Below are 18866 nucleotides of genomic sequence, written 5' to 3' on the forward strand. Positions count from 1 at the left end.
TTATTTGTGCTGGTGGTATGGTAAATGGAATTTAAAAAAATTATCTTTAGGGTGTTTATTGCTAGTGTGTAGAAATTGATTATCCTGCAACCTTGCTGAACTCTATTAGTTCTAATAGTTTTATAGTGGTTTCCTTAGGATTTTCTGTATACAGATCATAGTATCTGCAAATAGAGATAGTTTTAACTTCTTTCTTTTCAATCTAGAGGCCTTTTATTTCTTTTTCTTGCCTAATTTCCCTAGATAGAATCTCCAGTACAATGTTGAATAGAAGTCCAAGAGGAGACACCCTTGTAATCTTAGAGGGAAGGCATCCAGTCTTTCACTATTAAACATTATGTTATCTGTGGAGTTTTTGTATGTGCCCTTTATCATGTTGAAGAATTTGCTTTCTCTTCCTAGTTTCTTGAGTATTTTTATCATGAACAACTGCTGGAATTTTCTCAAATATTCTTTCTGCATCTATTGAAATGATCATGTAATTTTTGTTTTTATTCTATAGTTATGATGTATTACATTACTTCTTTTTTGGATGTTAAACCAACCTTGCTTTTCTGGAATAAATCCCTTTTGATCCTTGTGTATAATCCTTTTTATATGTTTCTGGGTTTAGTTTACTAGTATTTTATTGAGAAATTTTACATGTATATTCATAAGAGGCAATGGTCTTTACTTTTCTCTTGCAGTGTTCTTGCAAGAACAGGGTAAATAGAGTCAGGAAGTTTTTTCTTTTGTTGTATTTTTGGAAGAGTTTGTGAAGAATTCCTATTAATTCTTTTTTAAATGTTTGGTAGAATTCAGCAGTGAAGCCATATGAGCCTGGGTATTTCCTTGTGGGAAATTTTAAAATTACTAATTCTATCTCTTGTTATAGATAATTTTGAATTTTCTATTTCTTTTTTATTCTTGTTTAGAAGTTTGTGTCTTTTTAGGAATTTGTTCATTTTGTTTAAGTGATCTAATTTGGCATACAGTTGTTCATAGTATTCTCTTATGATCCTTTTTATTTCTATAACATTCATATTAAGGGCCGCTCTTTCATTCCTGATTTTGATAATTGGAATGTCTCCCTTTTTTCTTTGGTCACTCTAGTGAAAGGTTTGTCAATTTTGTTGGTATTTTCCAAGAACCAACTTTTGGTTTTGTTGATATTTTTTTGTTGTTTTTCTGTTCTCCATTTTATTAATTTTCCCTCTGTTCTTTATTATTTCCTTTCTTCTTCTTGCTTTAGGTTTGTTTGCTTTTCTTTAAGGAGTGTTTTTAATGTGTTTTAAAACAATTGTTCTTTTAATATATTAATTAAAAGCAGAGACAGGTCGATGTGCATTTAAATTCCTCCTTTGCTACTTGCTAGCTTTGTGATTTAGGACAAGTTAGTCTTAGAAAAATTATCATGCAAGAGTAAGATGTTAATACATACATCACTGGTGGCTTTGAAGATAAATGAGTTAATGTATTTAAAGTGCTTAGATGGGCCTGACAATTAGTAAGTGCTCAATAAATGGTAACAGTAGTTATTAAATATTCCACTTAGAAATTTCCATGTTTGTATTTATCTTAGTAATGTTTTTTCACAAATATAAAAAGTATATCCTTCTAACTCTAGATGATCAAAAATTTTCAATTAGCAGGATCTGAAATGAGATTTTTAGATCAACACTGTCTCTTCCTCTGAATATTATAGGCTTTGTACCTGTATTTTATTTTGAAAATACTTGAAAAAAATATAAAGAAATGATTATTTTTGAATACATTCTTGGTAAATAAATGAATACAAAATTGATATAGCTCTAGGCTGGATAACCACCCAGTTTGTTTCACAAATATTGACTGGTTAAATTGATCATTTATATATTTTGTGGATCATCAGTCTTTGCCATATATGTTTGCACTCAGATTCTGGCAATTAACCGTGGAGAAAATTTGAAGATACTGACGGTCAAGGTTAACATTTCTGATGGAGTGAAGAATGAGTTCTGTAGGTGGTGCATCCAAAACAGGTCTGTTTATAGATTTTTACAGAATATTCTTTTTTTCATTTTTAAAATGCTATATTGAGATCTATATGTACTGATAATGGAAAGATATCCATTGTGTTAAAAAAAACAAAAACAGTGACAGGCAATGGATATAGTGTCTTGTAGTGAAGTGGATGGACCTAGAGTCTGTCATATAGAGTGAAGTAAGTCAGAAAGAGAAAAACAAATACCGTATGCTAACACATATGTATGGAATCTAAAAAAAAAAAGGTTCTAACGAACCTAGGGGCAGAACAGGAATAAAGACACAGACATAGAGAATGGACTTGAGGACACGGAGAGGGGAAGGGGAAGCTGGGACGAAGTGAGAGAGTGGCATGGACATATATACACAACCAAATGTAAAATAGATAGCTAGTGGGAAGCAGCCTCATAGCACAGGGAGCTCAGCTCCGTGATTTGTGACCACCTAGAGGGGTGGGATAGGGAGGGTGGGAGGGAGACGCAAGAGGGAAGAGATATGGGGATATATGTATATGTATAGCTGATTCACTTTGTTATAAAGCAGAAACTAACACACCACTGTAAAGCAATTATACTCCAGTAAAGATGTTAAAAAAATTTTTTTTAATTTAAAAAGTACATATGTTGTGTATGTTTAAATAGGAAATATCTGGGAAGTACATAAGAATTATTAATAGTGATTATTTCTACGGAGAGAGACTTTTACTGTAATCCTGTACCATATGAATCTTTTATAAAGAGTATATTTCCTTTTATGAAAAATGAATTAACAGAAACATACTGTATATAGTATATCTGAAATGTTTTGTTTATTAAGGATAATTGAATCAAAAATTTAATTTATCAGATGTTATATGAATAGCAAGTGAATGACTGAGGCTGGCTACTAGCTTTTTTTCTTTTTTAAAACTAGCTTTTAGTGCCAGTGCATAGGATAGTCTTGTAAATTATTCTGTCCCCAAATGTCTGTCATATCACTTTGAGAAAATGCTACACTAAATGGTGCTGCTTTTTTCTTGTGGTAGATTTAAGGGGAACTATATCCTGTATCCATTTTTATTTTAAATGTGGGAAAATGAAAGCTAGATGGAGAGAGCCTATCTTTATCTATAGATACCGAATGTGGGGGAATATATTTCTTTGCCAAAGTGGAGAATATTTCTTTGTCTGTAATGGGTGAATAAAGCATGTCTCTGTCAAAAACATACGTATAGGCCCTGGGTCTTATTCATTTGTTTACAGTACTTTCCTGACCCCCTGTAAGTATTTGAGTTTGTGACCTCTGTCTTAATTTGTATGCTTCATTGTGCACATCTTACATAGCATGTATTTTGTATTGTGAAATTTAGTTAAAGTGAGGTCCTTCTTAGTTTTATTCAGCAGTGTTTAACTATTGAATTAGAGGAAGAATCAAGTTTTACAGTGATACCCTGTAAGGGAAACCCATTGTATTTCCTTTAAGTTTAGAAGTAATAAGGTCTGTGGCTTCGCTATACTGTTTCAGGTCCTTTCGAGTGCTAAATGAATAGATCACAGGAAGCCAGTCAAGAGATAGAAATTGCTGTGGGGTGAGGAAGAAAAAGGAGTTTCTGTAATGCAGGAAGTGAGTATAGCTGGGTCTGTGGTCTAAAGGTCACTGTGAATGAGTATAATTGAGGCATCCTTAGTTATAAAATAGACCTACAGCACTCTGTTCCAGGGAGGTGAGCAGTCACGCCACAGGAGAACCTTGAGGTTTAAGGAAGGCTACTGGGGCTTCCAGAGAAATTGGGTATCTAATGTTAAAGATTTCCATTTTTTTCCTACAAGCAATGTGGAAACCTTGGTTTGGCTTTAAAGGGAATGACCCCCCAGCAGACATCAGATAGATTCATTATAAGAATCATTCCTTTAGGGCCTTCCTGCCTCTAAGGACTCTTTTCCTAGTGTATTGTCCCATGACCCAGGGCTATCTATGTTCTCTCCTAACTGGCCAAGCTCCAGAGTATGGTGATAAGAGCCTCAGTAATCTGGCTACTGCCATACTTTCTAGCCTCATCTACCCCGCAACCTGATCCTGCAGCTTTATGCCCTTGTATTACTAATCTGCTTCTAGTTACTCGAGCTTATCATGCTCTTTCATGCCTCTAAGCTTTTACATATGGTATGGTTTCTTCCCAGAATGCTTTTATTCCTTTGTCTTACTTGGTAAACCACAATTCATTTTTTTAAAGCCGTCTCAGATGTTTCTTCTGGGATGTCTTTGTTTGACATTGAATTTCCCCAATTAATAACAACAACACAGCTATAAGTTTTATTGCACTTTGCTTTATTGTGCTTCACAGATATTGGGGTTTTTTGTTTTTTTTGCAAATTGAAAGTTTGTGGCAACCCTGTGTTGAGCATATCTATTGGTACCATTTTTCCAATAGCATTAATTTTTTGGTTAAGGTATATACATTGTTTTCTAAGACATAATGGTATTACATACTTAATAGACTACATTATAGTATAACCATAACTCTTGTATGCTCTAGGAAACCAAAAACTTCATGTGACTCACTTTACTGTGATACTCACTTTATTGTGGTGGTCTGGAACCAAACCCACAGTATCTCCAAGGTATGCCTGTAACATAACAAAATAATATTAATAACTTTCTAATTCATATCCTAGTTCTCCCTACGTTTCATGCCCTCAGGTATAGGTGACAGTAGGGAGAAACAAGGATTTGGATGGAAGGAAGGATGTATGACCTGCCTAAAAGCACTTTCATTCAAATTAAAAAACAAAACTATACTCAAATAATACCCTTCTATGGAAGGGATTCAATTAGTTATTATTATGTAGCCTTTGGTGTATCACATTATAAGTAAGGGAGATGACAGTGCCCCTGAAGTATATTAATGGTTTATTAGGAACCATTGATAAAATATTAATGTTTTCTATTCAAGAGCCATTGAAGGACATGGGCAGAGATGCTGTAGAAGTAGGGAACACAGAAGTGGTAGGACTGAATTTGTCCTTTTTAGCTTGTGTTTTTCTCTTACTGTTCTTTCTCCAGTTTCTACTAACAGTGGGTTCTCTGGCATTTATATTTATCAGTATGTATGCAGATACACTGCCTAGTAGAACTGTACAACCTGAGGAATAGAGTGAGTTCTACTCAAGGATGACAAGAGGCAAAGGTTAGAACAGAGTTTCTCCTTTGCTCAATCTACTTTGACTCTCAGGAAGAGATTAAGAAATGGAAAAAGAAGGACATAGTGCTTTTCTTAGCTTCGGCTGCCATAACAAAATACCATAGACTAGGTGGCTTAAACAACAGAAATTTATTTTCTCCCTGTTCTGGAGGCTGGAAGTCCAAGATCAAGGTCAGGCTGATTTGGTTTCTGGTGAGAACCCTCTTTTTGTCTTGCAGACAGCAGCCTTCTCATTATGTCCTCACCTGATGTGGGGGGAGAGAGAAGGGAGTATCTGATATTTCTTCTTTTTTTTTATTTTTTTGATATTTCTTCTTTTAAGGGCACTCACTGATCCTCTCATGGGGGCCCTACCCTCATGACCTCATCTAAACCTAATTACCTCCCAAAGGCCCCATCTCCAAATATCATCCGATTTGAGGGTTAGGGCTTCAACATACTAATTTTAGGGGACATAATTCAGTCTATAGCAGTGGTTCAGTAATTTTTTGGTGACTTTCTCATATCTTAAAATTTTTTACCATTATTAATAATGCCTTGGGGACTCTCCCCAGAATAGGAAAGTTTTTTCCTCCCTTAAGTTTTATGTGTTACCATGGTTACCAGGTTTTTAAAAATAAGAACTCCAGATGTCATAGTAATAATTTTCAGACATCACTGTCTCTCCTTACAGATTATGTTACTTTGGATTCAATAAAGTTTCTTCTCCCCTTTTCCACTTCCTCTCTGCTCTTCCAGGAGCCCTTTTATGGCCTTATTATTGTTACATCAGTTTTAGTATAGGCTTTTCTTTTTTGCAGGTGGAGACCACGTGGCTTTGCAAGGCCAGAGTTAATGAAGATCTTATACAACTCACTGGATGATTCCTTTAAACGCCTTATTTATCCTCTCCTTTGTAGAGAGTTCAGGTATGCATCTTGTCTTATTTAACTTTCTGGACTGTTTACTTTTATGTATGGTAATAGGCCCATTAAAGTGTGTAGTAAATATTTGTTGATCCATTAACCAATCAAAAGAACTGAGTCATAATCACAAAGTCTTAAATTTAAGCATAGATTTCAATCTGTAGAGGCATTCATATGCATAGATCACAAAACACAGCTCTTAATTACGGTATACTTTTCAAATCTTGACCACTTAATGTGTACCCCTTCCAGTTCTGCAATACTAGTCTTGCAATTTGACAACCAAGCCAAACAAATGGTTTTATTGATGAGAGATTTGGCTTGGGAGAAACAAACTAAGAAGTTAATGGAGAAGTTAGTTGGCAGCAGCTTTAGAGGTAAAAGAGCCAAAAAAAGCATAAGGATATCAGGGGAGCACGTGATGAATGTATTACTATGAGAGAAAGCTAATATATATTAGCAGAGGGAGTTGTTTCAATGAATAATTATCAGCAGTGATGAACAAATATTAGGAGATTATTAAGGTGACCATCTAAATGGACTAGCAGAAGAACTAAAGGTTACAAAGAACTGCAAAAGAGGTGAGGTACCGAATTGTTTTTAGGGGAGGAGGTGGACAGAAATGTTGGGAGGCAAAAACCCTCTTTCCTGCTTCCCTCTAGCCTTTGTCTTGGTAGTCAATGTTTAGACACCAGCCATGCCTTCATATATTCCTTTCTATTTGCTATAGATTTTCTTCATTCCCACTTGTTTAGTGTTTCAGCAAGGGTCACCTGGAAACTATAGATTTCTAGCCATCTCTTCAGCCTCACTAGAATTTATAGCAGCCTTTATGTTTGTCTGTTTTTCTTTTACTGGACTTGGCCATTGACTTTGGAGGCATTTAGAGTAAGGAGTGAGCAGGTACTATTAAAAAGGACATATAGCTCCTTTGTCCAACCTCTTTTTTATCAAAATCATTCATTCTCTTGATTCATCCTTTTATCTTGTGTTCTCATGTTGCATATAATGTCCAGGGGTGCATTTGACATTTTTGCATATATTTGATGTGAATAGCTTTACTGCTTGTGGAATAATTTCATTGAGATTTAATGTGTGCAGTTTGCTGTGGGATTATTTAATGTATAATTCTTCTCCGACTTCCATTAGCAGTGGCAAGCAAGAGCACTTTCCTCCTCTTTTTCTAAAATGCCTGTGGTTAAAAAATATGTCTTATTTCATTCCATAAGTTGGTTTGCAGACATTGTCTACAGATGTGTCTCTTCATAGAAATACTTGTAATTACCTGAAACAGCAGTTGACGGGGAAAACCCTCAATTGATTTATTAAAGTAATTAAATTACTTTAATTCTCTAATTAAAAAGAACTTTGTCCAAATGCAGAAAAATTGAAAGAATCAGTAGAACAAAGGAAAAAAAACCCATATAATTTCGCCACGTAGAGATAGCCATTGTTAACTAGACTTTTCTCCATTCATATGTGTGTATTAAAAGAGATCAAATAGACTATATTATCTTGCAGCCATTTTATTCAGTTGACTATATAAGATTCAGAGTGTACTTCTGCATTTTTGTTTCCATGACTGTCATGATCTTTCATCCCCGTGTCATTTTTCACACATACCTCTTTCATCAAAACTACATTATCAGTATTACCAAGTGCTGTCTATTATGCCATCTTTTATTATATCTTGAATTTTGCCTCCTCTTTATCTCCATCTTTACTAGGAGAAAGTATATCCATGGTTAGTTCAGGTTATCATCATTTCTTGTCTGAATTACTATACTAGGATCATAGATGATCTCTGTCTTGTATTTTCTAATGCATATTCCACATTGCCATCCTTAAATTCCCATCTGATTATTTCATACTCTTCTACTTAAAATCCTTCAATGGATCTTCTTTGTCTCCAGGATAAAATCCAAGCTCTTTAGAATAACCCTTTGTGGTCTGTGTTTTTCTTCCTCTGTAGCCCTTTGTCTTGGTATTTCTTTTTGTTTTATCATATGAAGTTACTTCCTTTTCTATAAATAAGCCATGAGCTTTGACATCTGCTGCTTCTATTGCCCAGAGTGTTTTCTCAATGCTCTTCAGCTACTATCCCTGCCTTTGTTTGCTTAACTATTACTTATCCTTCTTGATTCACCTGAGAAGACATCTCTTAGAAAGTTATCCTAATTTAGCTATCCCTACCGTGTGTTATACTCATCTGTTTATTTTTCTGTTTCTTCCACTAGACAGTGATCTTCAGGGTAGGGATTTTTTCAGCTTTGTATCTCTTACATCAATCACAGTACTTTATATAAGATTGAGTACAAGTGCTCACTCAATAAATAAAGTTAAACGTGAAGATTTAGAAATACCTGAAATGATATCTTCATGTTGCTTGGCTGATTGCAGGGAGAATGACAGTGAAATATTAGAGAAGATGAGAGAAAAGCCATAAGAAGCTGAATTAAGCCAGGAAAACAAATGTTGGTTAGCTGTATGTGCCTTTAGATATGTAGATAATTCTACCTCAACGCTGATAGAAATGTGCCCTGAATTGCTTTTGCTCTTGTGGCCATTGGCATGCAGTTTGTTTTTAACCTGGTCTAATAGAGAAGACATACTTTTAATAAATTCTTTTGAGTTTCAGGAGATAATATGTTAATAACTCTTGTTAAATAGGCAAATGGTGTAAAACTTAGTTTCCAAATGCCTTTAAGTCCAATAGAGATATATTTTTTTATCCTAGAAAAAATTTGAAAATTAGACTTTCAATAGCTTCTCTGGATAAAATTGGGAAATTATTTATGTGAGACAGGGTTCTGGACTGGTATTAATATCTGTGGTCATGTCACATCACTGTGAGAATGACGAGGGGATAGATGTGGGGAATGGAATAAAGTGAGAAGATGGCCTTGAGATATATATAGGTGAGGGTGTAAAACTAAGCATTGTTGGAGGAGGCTACTTATGATTCAGTAATTGACCACTAATTAATTATGTGTTTATATTTTTAATCAGCTGATAAACTTTGACATCCCATGTAATGTCCAAATCTTTATACACCCTGTCTCTCTCATATACACAGATACTTACGCATGTAGATTTCTTATATAAGGGTGAGCAGATAGAGGAGTGTAGGTATGACAAACTCAGCAGGTTTGATACCACAAAATTGTTTGAGGTATCTGCATTACTGAGCTTAGCAAAAAGAGACTCAATATAATTTTGTATGGGATTTTTTTTCTCTTAAGTTATTTTGTTATAATGAATGCTCCAATAAGGAATAATTGTGTTCTTTTGCCAGAAGAAAATTTGAATGAATGAAAACTGAATACTTTATCTTTTTTCTTCTCTTTTTCTATTTCTAAAGATCTTAAGTTATTTTGTTATAATGAATGCTCCAATGAGGAATAATTGTGTTCTTTTTCTAGAAAAAAATTTGAATGAATGAAAACTGAATACTTTATCTTTTTTATTTTCTTTTTCTATTTCTAAAGAGCCAAACTAACATCAGATGCAGAGAAAGAATCAGTAATGATGTTTGGACGGAACCTTCGTCAGCTCCTTTTAACAAGCCCTGTCCCAGGGCGTACCTTGATGGGAGTGGATCCCGGTTATAAACACGGTTGCAAATTAGCTATAATTTCTCCTACCAGTAAGCATACCTTTCAGCATTTTATATAGAAGTTGTTTGGTTGGTCATAAATTTCACTTCATATACTTCATGAGGATTTGGAAATAATGCTAATTTTCAAGGAATGAATAGAAGATGGTTTTCTCACAAAAAGGGATATAGGAATCAGGATGAAGCTTCCTGTTGGGCCTGTTTGTTGACTCAGTCAACATTTACTATCATTTATGCCCTTTCCTAGGTCACAATGGATATATTGAGGATTAACTGGGCTCAGACTTTAATAACTCTGCTTATCCGCCATCAACTTCTGTTTATACTGACTGCATTTATATATGATACATTTTGATTCTGTGTATATTTTATTTTTGTTTTTTAAAAAATATTTATTTATTTATTTGGCTGCATTGGGTCTTAGTTGCAGCATGCAAGATCTTTTTGTTGCGGCACACGGGCTTCTCTAGTTGCTGCGCGTGGGCTTCTCTCTAGTTGTGGCACGTGGGCTCCAGAGTGCGCGGGCTTAGTAGTTGCAGCTCACAGGCTTAGTTACCCCGTGGCATGTGGGATCTTAGTTCCCCAACCAGGGATTGAACCTGCGTCCCCTGCAATGGAAGGTGGATTCTTAACCACTGGACCACCAGGGAAGTCCTGATTCTGTGTATATTTTAAATACCACGAGACATTTTTATTGTTTTGTCCAGTCAGTATTTTTTTTCCTGTTTACTCATTTATTTGCCCTTTCTGTTATCTTCATTTCTTTCTGCATTTCTGTGTTTCCATTTGAGATCACTTTCTTTCTTCCTAAAACTCTAGTCTGTTTCTTTTTAATGTGGATCAGCTAGTGACAAATTGTCTCGTTTTTTTTGTCTGAAAGTTTCTGATTTGCCTTCGGTTTTGAAAAATATTTTTGCTGGGTGTAGAATTCAAGATTGGCAGTTATTTTCAGTGCTTTAAAGATGTCATTTCTTTCTTTCTTTCTTTTTTTTTTCCTGGCTCTTACAGTTTCTGTTGAGAAGTCAGACAAAAATCTTATTATTGCTCCTTTGAAGGTGATAATTTTTTCCTCTGCCTGCTAAGATTTTTTCTTTGCGGCTTTCAGAAGTTTTCTTATATGCTTAGCTGTTTGTGTGTGTGTTATTTATTTGTTTTGGAGGGAAGGGGACGTGAATTCTGCTTGAGGTTTGTAGACCTTCTTGCATCTCTTTCTGGAATTCTAATTATGTGTATTTTAGACCATTCAATTTCCTTTTCTATTTTCAATTCTTTTATTTTTTATTGATTGTCTTTAAGTTAATTAATCCTCTATTCTGCTATGTCTAATGTGCTATTAAATCCATCCATTGAGTTATTTATTTAAGTTATGTTTTTAAGTTTTTGAATTTCCATTTGGTATTTATAAAAAATAGATTACAGTTCTGTGGTGAACTTCTTCACCTTTTAATTTTTTTGATTGTTTACATTTTTCTCATGTTTCTTTTGGTTTAAGTTTTCATTCCTAGAATAACTTTTTCTTTCATATTTAATTCATTCCTAAGTTCTTTCATCTTACTTCTGACATTTCTAATTCTGATTTATTTTATGCTCATTTTCTCTAATCTTTTTTTTTTTTGGTAGCTTGTTCTTATATATTAGGTTACAGTTTTTCCTCTGTTTTGGGGCACATCTTTCTGTAAGGACATCATACTAGTCTTTTTTATTTCCTGATTTGAAAAATAATCATTCTATATGAAATTTGACTATGATCCTTTTCTGTTGCTTAGTTTTACATCAAATTAGTTTTTCTCAACTTTTAGGATGGAAGGCTAGCTGTATATCTCTAGAACTATCATTTCTACTTTTTCCAAACTATTGGGAAGAAAAACTTTATCTATTTGGTTAGAGAGATAACCTTATACTTTCTGAAATTTGCTTTCCTATTGCTTTCTTTCCTTTTATCTAGACTTTTTTCCCCTTTGTCCATATACTGTCCTTACCTTGCTCAATGTGAATATGATGCTCAACAGTTTTTTCCCTGTGGGGTTTTGTCTTGAAAAGAATGTTCTACTTGTTAATTTCAAGAGTTCAGAGATCAGAGTTTTCCAGTCCTTTCTGAACTTACTGTGCAACCTTTGTACTGACCTATAAATTACAGTGTGCAAAGGTCTTTTCCAGTTTTACTTTCTATTCTCAAATGGGCCAGTTTTGATTTCCAGGGAAGTACCTTCTGACATTTTGAGGCTTCCTCCAATCTCAGGTCCATAAGATACTCCATTGTTTCTCTGTGCCTCCTCCCACAGAAATGCTGATGCACATTGGTCTTGGTGGCTATTGGTGCATTGTTCCCACCTGCTCACCTTTTGCGTTTTGTGGGGATACTTTTTTTTTATAAATATAGTCATGGGCTTTTGATTTTGCTGTTCTAAGTTGCTCTTTTTTCATGCTGTGCATTTTTACAATAAACAGGAAGTATATTCTGTCAGTGTTTTTTCCTGAATCTATTGAGCTATCATATGGCTTTTATCCTTTACTGTATTTGTATTGTTTATAGAATGGTTCTTTTTAAAATTTTATGCACACATACATACATACATGCATATGTATTTTCAGTCTGTTTTGGTAAGACTTTTCCAAGAATTTATCCATTTCATCATTTAATCTAAATTAACATCAAGTTGTTTATAATAATCTCTCTGTATCTTTTAAATTTGTGCTGAATCTCTAGTTATACTCCCTTTTCATTTCTAATATAATTTATTTGTGCCATCCTTTCTTTTACTTGATTGGTATAGCTAAAAGTACGTATTTTTCTTAAAACGTGATTTAAAATTTTAAGCTTCATTGGTCCTCTGTGTTTTATATGTTTTTTTTCTATTTCACTAATTTCTGCTTTTTTAACTTTATTATTTTCTTCCCTCCACTTCCTTTGAGATTATTCTGTTGTCCTTTTCCTAACTTCCTAATTTGGTCACTTAGCTCATTATTTCTGTTCTTTAGGAGTTACCCTCAAATTTTAAAATACATTTCTGTCTGAAATATAGTACAGAGAAGCTCACAGTTCATAAGTATGCAGCTGAAAAAATTACATAAGGTAAAGAAATTTACATATCTACAACCCAAAGGAAGAAATAGAATAGTATTACAACACTCACTGATATATAGTAAATATTCAGTAAATGTTAGCTTTTACTATTTTTTTTAAATTTTATTTATTTTTTGGCTGCGTTGGGTCTTCGTTGCTGCATGCAGATTTTCTGGCTTTTTCTAGTTGCGGCAAGTGGGGGCTGCTCTTTGGGCGGCTACTCTTCGTTGCGGTGCGCAGGCTTCTCATGTGGTGGCTCCCCTTGTTGCTGAGCACAGGCTCTAGGTGTGTGGGCTTCAGTAGTTGTGGTGCGCGGGCTCAGTAGTTGTGGCTTGTGGGCTCTAGAGTACAGGCTCGGTAGTTGTGGCGTACGGGCTTACTTGCTCTGTGGTATCTGGGATCTTCCTGGACCAGGGCTTGAACCCATGTCCCCTACATTGGCAGGTGGATTCTTAACCACTGTACCACCAGGCAAGTCCCAGCTTTTACTATTTTTGATGTTAAGTGTTATTAAAAATCATTTCTCTTTTAGTATCATGGCATATTATCTAGTTGATAATGATTTTTGTATAGCAAAACAGAGTTCTAATAACTTTGGAGGTAACAAAATTTCAGAATGCTTAAGGGGGAATCTGATTAAGGAATATGAAAGATTCAGACTGCATTTTAAAAGATGAACCAGTTCCCTTTTCATTTCAACTTGCTTAATCAAATCAGTGGTGTGTTACGTTTTATAATTTCTTACAAAATGGCCTTTTCTTTTCATTTTTTCCTAAGGTCAGATACTTCATACTGATGTGGTATACTTGCATTGTGGACAAGGCTTCCGAGAGGCAGAGAAAATAAAGAGGCTTTTGCTGAATTTCAAGTATGAAAATAAGTAACCTTTTGAGTATTTCAGTGGCTCAGCCAATCAGAGATATCTTTGAAGTCCGTAATTTGGTGGGAGGGATTAAGGGAAGTGCCTTGGTGTTAGAAAAGGAACCATGTAAAACAATGCTGGGGCAAATTGCTGGAGAACTCTACATTTGGAGACTCTGGAGGAATGCTACTCCCTTCCTCTGCCACCTTCACTAAACAAAGGTGGTAATATGACCAAAAGTGAGATTTTAATTCTTCAGTTTGGGCCTTCTCTCTCTCTTTCTTTCTTCCTCCCTCCCTCCCTCTCTCTCTTTCTTTCTTTTTCATGGATCTGAGGAATGGATGTGGCAGTAGTTAGAGAAGCTTCAGAAATTACTTGAAAACATATCACATAATTCAGTCATAATTCTTTATTATGGCTTAGAATGTTCCAGAGTTTACTTACTCATGTCTAAATTTCATTCCTTCTAGATGGGAAGAAAGCTGACTATTCTTGAGATTGTGTGACCATAAGACATTTCTCCACTGCCTCCTATAATACCAAGTGCAGGAGCAGTGTCTTTGATTCTACATAAGTCTGCGTGGCCCCTGTGAGATAGTGGAGAGATTGCTTGGATATATGAGAGAATAAGAGCATCATATAATACTGTTCGTGCATTCTGTCCATTTTCTCCTATTGATTTAGAAGCGTGCCTTGATCTCATCCAGTTTCTCATTCTGTTTCTCCTTGAAGCTGCAGCACAGTGGTGATTGGAAATGGAACTGCCTGCCGGGAAACAGAAGCTTACTTTGCTGACCTGATAATGAAAAACTACTTCGCACCACTGGACATTGTTTACTGGTAAGGATGTTAGGAATGTTTGTTTTCTTTGAGAGGCAAAGGAACTTCTGAAATTCCTTCTGTGATAAATTCTCCCTTGTCTTTTTAAGATGTACTTCTTATTTGCCCTCATATCACTTCTTCCTATTCATAAGAGCTTTGCAGGACAATGTAAAGTGTCTGCCTCTTGGAGAAATTGGCATTTCAGTATCCTGAAACCGCTCACAGATGCAGCAAGTTAGGGCTTACTTGAATTCATGGGATTTTCCAGGCAGTACTTTGTGTGATGGCTCTAGCTAACTAGTGACTAATAAGTAGAATGGTGTATAGGTCTAGCAGCTATAGACCATGGATAACTTAGCCTTCTTCTCCCAAAGTTTTGATGACTATGAGTCATTGGCCTTCAGAACTGAGAGCCAAGGTAAGTTTTACAAATTAAAAGAGTTTCTTTTCTTTTTTTTTTTTAAGCATTTCTGATGTTCCTTTCTTGTTAATCTCTTCATCACATGCTCTCATTTTGTATAGGCATACAGTTGACTTCTAAATAACTTTGTATTAGCATGACCCATTTCTTTAGTCCTGCTCCTAGATCTGTAGTAGTTTTGCTGTCATTCACCATTGTTTCCTTACTTTCCCTTTGAACCTCAAATAGCCACCTTTACCTTTTCCAAAGTATGGTAGAATGCTAAATCCTAAAGGGTTTAATTCAGGAGAGAAGATAGTTATAATAGATGATAACTAGGGGAGAGCATGTAAGAGCCATCTCCCACTGCTTTTTGAGAAATGTAATAACTAAGTATAGTCAACTGATAAGTGTGGGATCAGGATCAACAAAACAAAACCAAAAGCCAACACAGGAAGAAGAATTCTAGGATCCATTCAGATAGGCCAAAAGAGAGGGGTCTTGTATTTAGTGTAATATTCCGTGTGCCAAGAGTATAATCAAGATGTTAGAAAAAAAAATGCAGAGTAACCAAAGGGGATTAGAAGGTCAGGGACAAACTGTAGGTGCCATGGGATCATGGTTCAGTAAAGGATCAGGTTGAATAGTTTGGCTCAGCTTTTTTCCCTCTCCTTCTTATTCAGTTTGGTCTGGGAAATACTGTGGATCTTCTCTATTCTGGGAATTGCACACATACCCAGTCCTTTTGAGAACCTACCACAAGCACCTGACATAGCAAATACAGTTTATTTCAGGCAACTTCTTTGATTTCTTTTTAACTTGTTCACATTAATTGGATATAAATATCTTGGGTACATTTATAGTGATTATAAATAGAACTTTCAAATTATTAGAAACATTAAATAGTGAAGACTTGTTGCATTTCATCTGAATTTGCTTACAGAGGCTCTCTTTCTTGAACTTGCAGCAGTATATGGTAGTAGAAAGAGGATGAGCTTTGGAGCCAGACAAATCTGGGTTCATCTTTTGTTGTCACCATTTACTAGTTATGCAAGTTTGGAAGACTTACTCTGCCTCTCTGAGTTTCTCTTTCCATCATTAAAATGGGGAATGCTTTTGCTTTCAGTAACATTTTGAAGTTTTCTTTATAATTATTTTTCATATTCAATATTAAAACTTTCTTTTATATTTCTCTCTTTTTGTGTTTGTATTAAGAATTACTTTACTACGTTACTTTATATCTCTATGAAGGAGCACTTTTTTAATGTTAGTTTGGTCCCCCAACCATAGTACAGAATTCTTTCATTGTTTATAATTAGTTTTTCAGTTCATTTTCTTGGATTTCAAGAGATACGATATGGTCATATCATCTGCAAAAGATGATGAATTTATCAGTTCTTTTTCTAGTTTTATACCTTTTTATTTTCTTCTCTTTAAAGGTATCATGCAGTATCTTTGAAAAGCTATTAAATAGTAGTAGTGATAGTGGATTTTTTTTTCCTCCTTTAATTTTATTAGAATGCTTCTAGTGTTTCCCTTAAGTATGATACTGCCTTTTGTATATTTTTTTAAAAAATCTTTTAAAGGAAATAGTCTTATTTATGAGTGTTTTAAAAGTACTGATTCCTGTTTTATTATACTTTAAAAATCAAGAATAAAAGATAACGTTAATGCTTTTTCAGAATTTTGCCATAGTAATTTTTCTCTAAAGAGGTTTTTTATCCTCTTTTGATCAATATGCTGAATCGTAAAAGTAGTAGATTTCCTACAATTGAACCATCTCTGCAGTTCTGAGTTGAACTTTTCTTTGTCGTAGTGTATTATTCTTTTAATGTACTTTTGGAATATATTTGCTAGTATTTTATTATGTGCTTTTGAAATCCTCAATGATGCAAATACTTAATCAGAAGTTACAGTGTGTGCTTTAGGGAATCAGCTGTTCAACTTCATTTTGTTATCATTTTGCCAATTCAACATGCCTTTATGAAGAAACCATATTTTCTCATCTAATGGTTTGAAATTACACCGCAAACTACACTTAAGTTGAAATTCCCATGCTTTCTCTAGCAGTCATTTTCAACAGATAATCTGAACAGATTGTCTTGAACAGATAATCTGATAGGCATTCCTATAATTCTGCTCATCCTGGAAAACCTTTTCCTGACACATCCACCAACACATTCCTTATCTGTTCCTTCTAACAGCTTTTGCCCTGACCTACTTGCCATAGATTAACATACACCATGATTTATCTTCTAACTTGTAAACCCCATGCATCCTGACCCATCCATCCAACTTCTCTCTGTCATTTCTCTTAAAATACCTTGTAAACTCTGATACTTATATCTCCTATGGAGGAAGTCATCCAGAGCTTCAAATCTCAGTTACCAAAGGAGAAAAAAAAAATGGATTAAGTTGTAGAATATAACTATGCTAGATCTTAATTTGTCACACATGTTTAAAGTTGCAAGTGTTTGTGAAAAGAAATTCTACAGTATTATATGTGTCATTTGTTTTAAGTATGTGCTAGAATGATCTGTTCTTTTCAATCCTCTGGCCCATAGTAGGCGGTCACTTTATTTTTTGAGTGTCTGAATATTTGTTCCCATTCATTTTAAAACGTCACACTTGATTATTTTCTTCTTTTTTTTTTTTTTGCGGTACGCGGGCCTCTCACTGTTGTGGCCTCTCCCGTTGCGGAGCACAGGCTCCGGACGTGCAGGCTCAGCGGCCATGGCTCACGGGCCTACCCGCTCCGCGGCATGTGGGATCTTCCCGGACCGGGACACGAACCCGTGTCCCCTGCATCGGCAGGCGGACTCTCAACCACTGCGCCACCAGGGAAGCCCTTCTCTCTCTTTTTTTTTTTTTTAAATCCGTTTTTCCTTGGTAAAAAATAGTGTTTTCTTTTGTGTAGCAATGGTAAAATTTATTGAAATGTAGAAATGGCTAGCTCCTTATGAGACATTTGTGTTTATATGCACTGTATCTGGTTTTTCCTACATTGATACCTTCTTAAATCAGGGTACTATGTTTTACTTATCTCTGCCTCCTTCACATTGCATATTTCTGTACTTATAGATGCACTGCCTCCTTCACATTGCATATTTCTGTACTTATAGATGCATCTCAATAAATATTACTAATTTGAATTGTCAAATATTAACAGTACTATTTTTAATCAGATAAGTCTTTTCAAGGCTATAGACAGGAATTAATGTCTGCAACAATTACGGAAAATTTCCCCTCTGCTTAATGCTTTGGTAAACCTATGATGTACTGTTCTCTGTATTTTTTCATTGATACAGAAATTTGCATTTGATGGATTATAGACTTATATTTTGCCAAAGATAAATGATGATTTCTGAAATAAAAGTATTGTATGGTTAGAGTTATATATTTATTAATGAACTATGAAAGAATTATAAGTAATCTCTAATACTTGCTGTCATACTTTAAACCATGATTGGCAAGATTCATGCTGATAGTGGAAACATTGTTAGAAATCACAGCATTATGTACATTCTGGAGAATCACAGATACATGAAACCCCTCAAAACCTGGGAGCAGAAAATGGAAAATAAAATTTTGTGCTGTTAATTCAGACCCCATGCTTAATGTTTCTACTCTAAAAGCTGCAATATACGAATGACTTTGAGCAGGCAAATATAGAAAAGAAGAGAAATTAATTTTGCTTCCGAATGACGTTATTCATTAGCATAGTGAAAAGAATTAGAAAATGGAATGAACCGATAAGGTGTGGTATGTGACGACAGAATGAGGAAAGGGAAGGGGAGCTGTAGTGGAGGATTGGAGTTTTAATTTTTGAGGTTAGATGTATACCAAGGGGCCTGGTCAGTGAAGGTTAAGCAGGTAGCCAGACCCTATTAGGAAAAAAGCGTTGGTTTTGGACATCTGTGGAATACACATTGGACCTCTTTCTTATTCTTTTATTTCAGAAGCATACCAGACACTTAACAGAAGGAAGATATAATTTTTTAAAATTAATTTA

At 34.9% G+C, this 18866-nt stretch overlaps 1 protein-coding gene across 4 annotated transcripts in view; it reads left to right on the forward strand.

The window, feature by feature from the left end:
- Positions 1–18866, forward strand: part of SRBD1 (S1 RNA binding domain 1) — a 229588-nt gene that overhangs the window by 44460 nt on the left and 166262 nt on the right. For all 4 annotated transcript variants that reach the window (XM_022573933.2, XM_022573934.2, XM_022573935.2 and 1 more), the window contains exons 10-14: positions 1897–2000; positions 5986–6093; positions 9579–9736; positions 13548–13638; positions 14365–14472. In XM_022573933.2, the coding sequence (XP_022429641.2) occupies positions 1897–2000; positions 5986–6093; positions 9579–9736; positions 13548–13638; positions 14365–14472 (569 nt within the window). The remainder of the gene's footprint in view (positions 1–1896; positions 2001–5985; positions 6094–9578; positions 9737–13547; positions 13639–14364; positions 14473–18866) is intronic.

The sequence above is a fragment of the Delphinapterus leucas genome, chromosome 13, assembly GCF_059928025.1.
Source record: "Delphinapterus leucas isolate spDelLeu-1000000601 "Yukka" chromosome 13, BTC_Dleu_Yukka2, whole genome shotgun sequence".
NCBI lineage: Eukaryota > Metazoa > Chordata > Mammalia > Artiodactyla > Monodontidae > Delphinapterus > Delphinapterus leucas.